At 41.0% G+C, this 11,194-nt stretch overlaps 2 protein-coding genes across 2 annotated transcripts; both read right to left on the minus strand.

The window, feature by feature from the left end:
• Positions 1–577: 577 nt before the first annotated feature.
• olfm4.2 (olfactomedin 4, tandem duplicate 2) lies at positions 578–5,109 on the minus strand. Its single transcript, XM_054797007.1, has 5 exons — positions 5,053–5,109; positions 4,809–4,976; positions 2,204–2,416; positions 1,457–1,598; positions 578–1,371 (listed from the first exon to the last, which is right to left on the minus strand). The coding sequence occupies exons 1-5, from the start codon at positions 5,107–5,109 to the stop codon at positions 578–580; spliced, it is 1,374 nt and encodes a 457-aa protein (XP_054652982.1).
• Positions 5,110–6,548: 1,439 nt separating this feature from the next.
• On the minus strand, positions 6,549–9,503 carry LOC129192834 (actin, alpha cardiac muscle). The gene is made up of 9 exons (XM_054797208.1): positions 9,462–9,503; positions 8,531–8,681; positions 8,313–8,441; positions 8,018–8,128; positions 7,853–7,937; positions 7,386–7,547; positions 7,117–7,308; positions 6,867–7,048; positions 6,549–6,782 (listed from the first exon to the last, which is right to left on the minus strand). The coding sequence occupies exons 2-9, from the start codon at positions 8,657–8,659 to the stop codon at positions 6,639–6,641; spliced, it is 1,134 nt and encodes a 377-aa protein (XP_054653183.1). The 5' UTR covers positions 8,660–8,681; positions 9,462–9,503; the 3' UTR covers positions 6,549–6,638.
• Between the last annotated feature and the right edge of the window lie 1,691 nt (positions 9,504–11,194).

Here is an 11,194-nt window from a genome sequence, read left to right on the forward strand (position 1 = left end):
AAAAAGATGTTCATTCAGCAAATCTTTTTTGGTCTGCGTCTAAACAATATAAACATTTGACATGTCATTCTGTTGACTTTATTTTTGTCAGTGCCTGACAGCATGTTTGGGGATATGATGTGCTCTTTTACACACCTGAAAAGACTGTAAGAATGCCACTTTCATATGATTGGCATCTTTATTTTATCATAAAGATTCATGTTTATCAACAAACATTAACCAAATTTAATTGTATTGTATAGAATCAAATCAAATCGCATCATTTGTACACTGCATCAAATCGTATCGAATCGTTCGGTTGAGGACATGAGGACAAGAGGTGTAAAAAAAAAAGGATGAATGGATGGATGGTTTACATGCTTATTTTTTAAATTCATGTATAAAATATCTAAATGTTCCACTACTTTATTTTATATGGACTGATGCCTCTGACGTGCAAAAAAGGCGGGAGCAGTGAGAGCCTTTGAATGCTTCAATTTGTTTTAATGAGGGAGAAAAACAAACAGTAAACATAATTATAGGAGGCTATTAAGATCAATTGCATGAATCACAATGCAGCAGATGCCAAAGAGGGGAGTCATTCCATGTCGAACTTGACATGGTAGGACACGTAGTAGCCGTTATTGTACATGTAGAGTAGCTGATCATTGGGATTGTAATCCAGGCTGGAAAATTTCTCCTGGAACTTCTGAAAGGTAATGTTGAGGTGTTTCTCCTCCCCACTCTTAGTGTCGAAGGCGTAATAGATCTCCTCTGTGTTCAGGTCCACAGACCTGGTGGCGTACATGACTCCACAGGCCACGAAGGCGTTGCTGGTCATCTGTTTGAACGCCGCTGTGTTCCACACGTTCTCAATGCCGAAGCCTTTCTCATCTACCTTTGCAATGACTATTTTACCTTTGCTCTCATCAGAGGCATACATTACCCACAGCCCGGTTTCATCCGCTGCAAAGTCCATGTTCTGGTTGCTCGAGTAACTATACGAGAAGTCTGGGCTGGCGGTTGGGATCACCCTTGAATCGTATTGGTTGCTGGTCAGATTGAGCTTGCCCATACTAAAGGGTGAGTTTCTCTGATAATAAATGGTGTTGCCATGAACAATGTAATTGTTACCATGGCCTCTATAACTAGTTGGCATTCCCACATATCTAGATGGCTTCATCAGAAGCAGGTTTTTATAGTCCAAGTAGAAATAGAACTGATGAGTTAAGACATCACTGTATCCACTGTAGAAGTACATTGACTCAGAACCTTTAGCAGGTTTGGAGTCCTTCCCCCAGCCACCATATATGTAACCTGTCTGCAAATGAGAGTTCAGCTGTGCAACCATGGGCTTGCCGATGCTCATGATTCCTGTGTGATTGCAGTTGCCTAGAAACATGTACAGTAGATGGTCAGTGATGTTTTTTTTTCTTTGTTTTGATCACCTAAGATGCATTGTAACAAGTTGTCCTACCGATATCTGGCTTCACAAACGCCTGGTCCTTCTGGCACTCTTCCAGCTTCCTCTGCAGTTTGGCAAACTCGATGCGGATCACTTCCAGGTTGCTCTTGTCGTAGAACTCCAGCTGGTTCACAATAAGTGTCATGTTTCGGATCTAGGGTGAAAAGATTGAGGAAAGGGAATGCTGTGAGAAAGCAGTTTTGAAAGTGTGCCGTCACTCTTTAATTGGCTTTGTTCAATCCAGGTTTAAGTCATGGTGTCATATGTGTATTTAGTCATATGTGCCTCGGCTCGATAAAATTTGGGAAACACTCCAATGATCCACTGTGATATGTTTAAATGTTTTTGAGGAAATGCCTTGCCTTGATGAGTACTTAAATAAATTGTTCTTCAAATTACCAAATTTTAGTGAGGGTATTTTTAAACTGACCTTTAAAGAAAGTAGTCAAAGAAAGTAGCCCACAATTTACTGTAAGTGTAAATGTGGGCAATAATCCTTATGCCTGAAGTGACTACTCTATGCAAGACAAACACTGTACAGTATATTCCACTGGACATTTTCTGGGTTTGCTGCTGCATTTCAGTACGAAGGTGTTGACCATATTGAATTCCTCCGAGAGGGCAAGGCTGTGAATTACATTTCCGTCAACCTTTTGACAAAAAACGTCATGAATGTGTCCAAATTTATCATTATTACTGTATGGGTGTGTATATCCAGTGGCATACAATCAAAGATATAGGTTTAAAATAGTCTTTCACCTCAGTATAGAGTGTGTCAAACATGGGAGAGGAGGAATTGAAGGCATCTTTGAGCTGAGACACCAGAGACTCAAACTCTCTGAGTTCAATCCTGAGCAGCTCAAAGTCCAGTTTGATGTAGTCATCAGCACTGGATCCCAGAATGGAGACTCTATTATGCAGCTCTTGCAGTTCTCCCAAGTAGGCCTCCAGCTTCATTTCATAAGACTCTATCTGGACGATTAGATGGAAAAAGAAAGACACAAATCAGTGGGATGTAAGTAATTACGAATAATGATAGTGTGATAATTGCTGGGTTGCAACATAGAGGTAGTCCGCGTCACTACCAGTATCATGCTTGGGGTAGGGGGGCCAATATGACCGCACACACACTCATTATGTTTGTGGTTGGTAGATTAATGCGAATAACAGTGCAGGACATTGAATTATTTGCTCCAATTGTTTGAGTGCGCATGGTGTGTTGCATAAAGACATGAATAGTTGAAAACATGGCGATCAAGCAGCAGTGAAAGCTTGCCTTCCGTGTCAAACATAATGAATGTGGCAGACGGAAATAGCACCAATTCAATCTGCTTGAATACATTGTTGTTTGTAGCCATCATTTTGCTTTGCTGTTTTTCCATGAGTGTCTAGCGTATAAACCAGAGGTGCGTCATAACGAACTACATTTACTTGGTTACATTTACTAAAATAACTTTTTGCATACATTGTATTTGTCAGAGTAATTTTATTCCAAGATATTTTTTGCTTTTATTTGAGTATTTTTGTGAAGAAAAAAACACTTTACTGCTCTACATTGCGTTACGTTCCATTCGCTACTTTTATTCTTATCTGTCTATTATTGCTTGCACAAATTATTTGTTTTGGTGTGTCAGAGAGATTTCCGCCTCGGTCGCTGTCACATGACTATGCTTCGTTAATCCAACACAATCTCTAGTGATGTTATAGTGACCTATATTTCGCCAGTCAAACGGAGCGAGGCAGTCACATGACTGCACACCAAAGACGCAAGATAATAAGACTGCCCATTACCGCAAATGCACGTCAAAAGTCCACCATGATGGTAAGCAAGAGAGATGGGCGGGGCTGGGCGCACAGCAGTGGACAAAGTGTTCACTAGCGCTATTGATTACAACAAGCTTATATCAAAACAAGAAGCTTCAGATTAATCGACTAAGAAAATAATAATTAGTTCCAGACGTCATATCCAGCCATCCATCCCTCTTCTTTGCCACTTATCCTCACAAGGGTCACGGGGGTATGCTGGAGCCTATCCCAGTTGCGTTTGGGCAAGAGGCGGGGTACCCCTGATATAATGTAAATAAATTATGGAATGAATCATTTGTTTTAGTTACTCTCAATATGTACGCCATTATGTTACCACTTAATTTATTGGAGATTATAGCTCGGTAATGTAGCTCATACAAAGGATTGGAGGAGGACTTGTCAATCTTCACAAATGTTTTCCGGGATTTGTAGCCTCCCAAAAACAGATCCATTCATTAAGTTTTTTAAATTTGTTTTTATTCACTACTGTATCTCTTAGAAAAACAGAACAGTGGTAACAGTCTTGGAAACATTCATATTTTCCCATGCTTGAGTTTCCATTTTCCATACCTTTCCAGACCTGGAAATTTATAAAATCCAATTTCATACTTTTCCATACTTGCGTAAGAACAAGTGATCCACCGATAAATCGACATTTTGACGCATATCGGTCTTTAAAAAAATAATAATAACCAGACGGCCAATAAGAGATCAATTTCATTATGGCTCTGATGCAGCCCAGCGTCAGTCTGTAGTTCTCCAGCATTGGCTCACCCACAACTCCATTTGATTGGTTACACACAGAGTCACGTTACCAGTAACAGCCAATCAGCAGTGACAGCTCTGCATGCAGCACTGTGATCACAGTCAGTGAAGAGGAGAAACACTGCTTTCGGCCAATTAAAAAGACTGCACCCTCCCGCGACACAAAGTCTTGGCATTCTCTCCAAAACGTCCCAAAAAATTGCTGAAAACTCTTGTTGATGTTTTCAGGCGATTACACAGAAAACAATATGCCGACAGGCGTCCTATCTATCTTAGTAATAACTATTTCCGTAATCCCTATTTGAATGACTTCCACATGTGAGAACAGGGCATGTATGCATAATTTTCGCTATGACTTCATTTGTTGTCTAGCTACTAATACGTTCGTTTGGCCCCCATTTTCTTGCGCTAGTGACTGCAACCGGTCACAGCAATCCAGCAATTTATTGTGAATTCCTAATAGACTCGATCGAAGACCAACTGAATAATTAGGTTGAGAGAACATGCACATTAATGGAAACTGAGATTTGAACAAGACGGTCCAGACTGTGAGGCTGACATGCTAACCACTACAGCCCAATATTGTGATAATTCATTCTAAATTATTATTCGTGTCTATCATACAGTAGACCATCTGACTTGATAGGTTTAATTGGAATTTTCACTGTTGAAAAAGCCCCTTATACATTACTTTTTTTTCTGCCAGGTTTCCATTATTGACGTTCAAATTCTTCCATTTTGACCACCACATTTTGCATGTGTGCATTACAAATGAGGTCATGTTGTACCTTACCTTGTTCTTTTGAATTTGCACTTCCTGGATCAGATCCCTGCTAACTTCTTGCATGTGCTGCACCCGGTCAGCAGGGAAGGTGGTGTCAGGCAGGTACACCTGACAAACACACTGACCCGAATCTCCCACTGATGACGTCACATTACCAGACTCCCAGTCCTCATCTGACTGAGAAACAACAAGAAAAAAGCACATGTATACTAACAGTGAAGTCCAGTTCAATGTTGTAGTCAGAGTCACTTACTATCCAGGCTAGAGTTGGACTTAGGACTGGTAGGAGCAACAGCAGAGTGGGCAGCATCTTGTCTCACTTTCACAAGTATCTCCACAACGGCCTGCTGAGAAGCCTTTTAAACGCATGTCTTATCAGGTCATCATGAACACAGTCTCTTTTCCCACATTTATTGAGCTCCCGGAAAACAAGAGCAGGTGTTGGTTCACATATAGCCATTGTTTTTTAAAATAATATCACAGGGTAGATGAGAATATCAGCACATGTTGAAGTGAAGACGTGACATCTCATTGTAAGTTTATGTTGTCTTAGACTATTGAGACATGCATTTTATTGCACAAGTTTTAATAATTAAGCTAAACTCACAATATGTATGTTTGTATTACCTCCTGATTAGGGAGCACTATGATGTACCTTTGCTACTTCTTTATCAACCTGGACATTTTTAATACATATGTATTCTTGCACAAATGTTACCATTAAATTGTTATTTCAATTATCATTGTTATTTTAAAAAACCTCTCAAGTTTAATCTGGGTCAGATCTGGATTGCACATTTGGCAGTAATTTAATTTATCAATGAAATTTAAAAAAAAAAGGTTATTTAACAGATATGCTTATGTCTGTGAAATATCATTGTTTGCAATTAGTAATAAGGTTTGTATTTTTTTCATTATGACAACATAGAATAGGAGCAATTGGGCCTTTTGGGGGGGGATATTTCAGTGTTCAGTGTTCTCTTTCATGTTTGTGTTAACTTGGCAACATTGTCTTAGTAGTGTAAGCAAGACAAGTATTTCAGATGTTTTCACCAGTGCTTAGCTTTATTACAACAGAATATACAGTGTATTTACAGGAGTGTATTTGGCAGCATTTGCTGTGGACAGAGGCTTTCCTGTGACCCTAAACAGAATAAGTGGTAGAAAATAGGTGGAGTGATGGATAATGGAGGGTCCGGGCTCATCGTATTCTTGCTTACTGATCCACATCTGCTGGGACAGGGAGCCATGATGGAGCCACAAACCCAGACACAACACTTCCTCTCTGGTGGGGCGATGATCTAGAACAGGGGTGTCCAAACTAAGCGCTATCTGTATGTACTTTGTCCCAGTAAAATTTCAAATGAGTGACAAAATGATCATTAGAGTACCCATTTCGTTGCAAGCTATTTTCACCTGTACTATTAGGGCTACAAAAGTATTTGAAATGGAATTTTCTTTATCATTTAAAACACAATCCTGAGGTTGTCTATTAGGAATTTCTGTTCAAAACTTCTCTGTTTATTCTTTTCAGAGATCTTTTTCTAAAGATGTTGACAGTTTATTTCACTTTATAATTGTTTTCTGGGGAAACCTAACTGATGACAAGTTTCAACAGAGTTGTTTTTTTCCCATAATGTTTCTCTCCTTCGCTGATTTCACTGACTTGGCAATAAATTGTTTGCTTTTCAACGACAGGTCAGTGATCACGTTCTAAAGTAATGCAAGACAACAAGTCATGGAGATACTCTCACAAGGGCTTGGCTTTATTACAACAGAACATATATGTACAGGAGACAACAACATACAAATCCGAGAAAAATTGGGTTGCTTGTGTATTTAGAAGCACTTCCTGTGGACAATGGAGGGGCCGGCCTCATCGTATTCCTGCTTGCTGATCCACATCTGCTGGAAGGTGGACAGGGAAGCCAGGATGGAGCCACCGATCCAGACAGAGTACTTTCTCTCAGGTGGGGCGATGATCTACAAAAGAGAAAAACACAATATTTAATGTTCTGTACCAACGTCAGTTTAAGTGACAAATGAAATGCCTTGCAGTTCTTCCACCTTGATCTTCATGGTGCTTGGGGCCAGAGCTGTGATCTCCTTCTGCATACGGTCAGCAATACCAGGGTACATGGTGGTACCACCGGACAGCACATTGTTGGCATAAAGGTCCTTACGGATGTCAATGTCACATTTCATGATGCTGTTGTAAGCGGTCTCATGGATACCAGCAGACTCCATACCTGTGATAGGCAACGGGTGAGTTTTATACTTCACATTGATCTCACATACTAAAAAGACAGGAACTCACCAATGAAAGAGGGCTGGAACAGGGTCTCGGGGCAACGGAAACGCTCATTACCAATGGTGATGACTTGTCCATCAGGCAGTTCATAGCTCTTTTCCAGGGAGGAGGAGGAGGCAGCAGTGGCCATCTCATTCTCAAAGTCAAGAGCCACATAGCACAGCTTCTCCTTGATGTCACGCACAATCTCACGCTCAGCTAAGGCACAAAGTGTTCAAGTTATGAAACTACACTTCTGCGTCATTGAAAGGATCAACTCTGGTGAGCGGACTTACCAGTTGTAACAAAAGAGTAGCCACGCTCGGTGAGGATCTTCATCAGGTAGTCAGTCAGGTCACGACCAGCCAGATCCAGACGCATGATAGCGTGGGGGAGAGCATAACCCTCATAGATGGGGACATTGTGGGTCACACCATCACCAGAGTCCAGCACAATACCTTTAGCAATCACAAAAAACTAGAGTTAGTGAGCCGGAAGCGATGGAGGGCCCGAGTATTTGCTCCCAAGCAGTATATCTCACATCATAAATGTTGTAATACTACTGATATCAAGTAGCACACAGCTTGTTCGAATAGGACTAACACCTGTTTATCACAACGAGACAGGAATCCTTACGAGCTACAGAAGCTTAGCGTGAACATTTCTCACTTGCAGCACCTTTTTAAGTACTTTAACAGTATCAATTGGCTTTGGCTTGAAAAATGAAAATGTAGCATAATGTGCCGAGTTGTATTGTACTAACCGGTGGTACGGCCAGAAGCATACAGGGACAGAACAGCCTGGATGGCCACATACATGGCGGGGACGTTGAATGTCTCAAACATGATCTGCAAAACAAGATCAGCAGGGTATTAAAGATTCATCCCAAATTAAAAGGAGATCATGGAGGAGAGGAGACAGTGAATACCTGAGTCATCTTCTCCCTGTTGGCTTTGGGGTTCAGAGGGGCCTCAGTGAGCAAGGTGGGGTGCTCCTCCGGGGCCACACGCAGCTCATTGTAGAAGGTGTGGTGCCAGATCTGATTAACAAAACACAACAGCTGCTCTCAGGACTGAAACAACAACAACAACCCGGTCTGTTAAATAAAAACAGTAAACATAAAAATAGCTATGACTGTTGTCGCCAGCCTGTGAATTGTCCAGGGTGTGGAAGGTCAGCTGCCATGAAGGCCAGTAATTAGTGCCAATACTGTCAATACATACCTTCTCCATATCATCCCAGTTGGTGATGATGCCATGCTCAATGGGGTACTTCAGGGTCAGGATACCTCGCTTGCTCTGGGCCTCATCACCTACATAGCTGTCCTTCTGACCCATACCCACCATGACACCCTACAGAAGAAAGCACAATACTTGTTAACTTTCCATCTTTTGTGATACAATAAAATAACCAGTGCATGGTAAAGTGAAATATACCCTACCTGGTGGCGGGGCCTTCCAACGATGGAAGGAAAGACAGCACGGGGAGCGTCATCTCCGGCAAATCCAGCCTTGACCAAGCCAGAGCCGTTGTCACACACAAGGGCGGTAGTCTCGTCGTCGTCACACATGTTTACTATTTACTGGAGTGGTCTAAAAAAGGGAGTGAAGGGAGGGAGCGGATGAATAACATGAAGAGGTTCTATCATGAAAGGTTCAGTGACTCAATGAAACATTTTGATTTGCTCCTGACAGCTGTATCCTTATCCCTATTCACTTAGAATGGCTTAAAAGAGCTCGCCAGCGGTGTTTATATTTAGGGTGCTAATTAGACATGGCCTTGTAAGCTATTTTGGTCTGAACCTTATTGTACACCAACTGATACCATATCTCCATGATTGTTCCTGAGAGCTGCTGAGGTAGCACCAAAAAGGGTCAAAACAGACCTGCAGTCTATTTTAGACCCTACTCCCTCCACAATACTTAACAGAGTGATACAAGGGACACTTGGATTTCCTGCTATTTCAGGTCTGCCAGCATCCATCTGTCACTGCACACTGACACTTTTGTTTTACTGCTGTGTTCCAATTAACCCCTAACTACTGGTGTATTGAGCAAGCACATATGGAAAACTCTTTGACAATGCGCCCTGCACTTTATACTTGAATAGACTATTTTTCTCAGTTGTTTTTCCTATTCGCTTTGTGTACCCTGCACTCATCAGCAAATATCTATAGAGGCGATTTCAGCATAGCAGTTCAGTGTATCGCAGGGCAGATACTTTCGTCCAGCTTACTACTGAATGAAATCACCATCATGCAATGTTCGACGTAGTTGACTTAACTTGACTTAGTTGACTTACCAATGAAAATACAATAATGAGAGAATCTGACAATATTTTTTTTATGCAAAGATGCCATGAAGCTTACTTACCAAGGTGCACTTGTAGACGGATGCTTCCACTGGGACAAGGACTGGGGCTGTGATGAGCCCCTTAAATAAGACCCCAGCACAGTTTAGGGACGGGGAGGCGTGTCTGAAAATTCACACAAGTCCAAATAAGTGCTGCTCGGAAAAAAAATCAACAAGCCAGCCAGGAGAGAATGTTTGGCCAAAATGGATAGGATTGTTTCACAGTAACATTATTTGAGTTACACTTTTAAATTAAATGCTGGAAGAGGATAAAACAGTCATTTATTTGATATAAAATTATTGGTAAGTCTCAATCAATTTTATTTTTACAAGCAACCACCAATCAGATCAATAATTTCTACTCTGATTTGGGACTACATTGTTTATTAAAATGCATAATCACTGTTGACCATATTTGGCGTTTTAAGGATTAATTTTAAAACTAGAAGAACAACAAAAAGAAGACTAAGTACAACAATATGTAGCTGCATACTATAAAGTCGTATAAATGCATATATAAATCACAGTGGAAAGCTTGATGTATGCAAATAACATCCAATGTAATGAATATTATGATATTTTGTGTTATTTTGATCCAGGGTAAAGGTGCAGTGTGACTTCACAGGACTTCACAATTGGCACACATTTCTCATATATTTGCAGAGGTTTCACACCACTCATGGCCACCTCGAAGGCTCACAGTCATGACCCAGTCAAGGCAGTGCCACCGGTGTCTTGTTAAGGAGATGAAAACACTGCATACAGTATGTGTGTGTGAACCATGCCGCTGGTATGTGCGCTGAGCCTCGGCCATGTGTGCAACAGCTGATGGTAATGCCTGTCTGAGTCTGCTCAGAGAGCATGTGTGAGTGGCCGGCAGAGTTTCAGTGCTGCATCCTGATTGGCCCAGTCGTCTCCTTCTAGGGTTATGCTCGGCAGCAGAGTCATTAATGAACAGCCTCTGAGGTTACTGAGCCATCGGCTTCCAAGAGGAGCTCCATATTTGTGCCACCCACCTCACTGATTATTTTCCTTGATGTATAGTGAACCTTATGAGGTGAGGTAAACCTCTCGTCTAAGAAGTGATACAAATATCAATGATATGACCCGTCTAGTTCTGTGATAGCCTACTACTACAGCAATTGATGATGTCTTTCAATCATTTGAGAGACAAAGACACAGATATAAAGACGTATATGGGGTGTGATTATGTAATGGCGAGAGGTATGCGTGAGCATTGTTCTGTGGTGATGCAACCGTTTCTTTTTAAACATATACACAAGTTGACTGTAGCTGAAGCCTCTTTCTTAGATAGATAAATAGATAGATAGATAGATAGATAGATAACTGCTTCAGGTAACTCAGGTCAAGTGGTAATTGTTACCATTATTGTTTCACACCACAGCAAGGACCCTATTTATTATAAGTTTATATACAAACCTTTTCTGCAAGGCTCCTCTTTGTCAGTTTATTCATATATACCTGTCTTGTAAATATCTTACAGTGTTGCATCGCAATAAACCCTATGTTTCTATCTATGTTTTACTGTATCTACTTTATCTTACTATTTAGAAAACTGTTCTCCAATATGGACAGTGCTGCGCTGTCATAAACAATAGTTTAGGTCAGAGCTGGGCAATTTATTTGTCCCAGGGAGCACATGAGAAACACAAAACATTGTGGAGGGCCAGCCAACAGGCTAAACTAAATTCTGCTTAATATCTTTATATCTCTTTATAGTGTTTGTGATGAGA

The sequence above is a fragment of the Dunckerocampus dactyliophorus genome, chromosome 13 (assembly GCF_027744805.1).
Source record: "Dunckerocampus dactyliophorus isolate RoL2022-P2 chromosome 13, RoL_Ddac_1.1, whole genome shotgun sequence".
Classification (NCBI taxonomy): Eukaryota; Metazoa; Chordata; class Actinopteri; order Syngnathiformes; family Syngnathidae; genus Dunckerocampus; species Dunckerocampus dactyliophorus.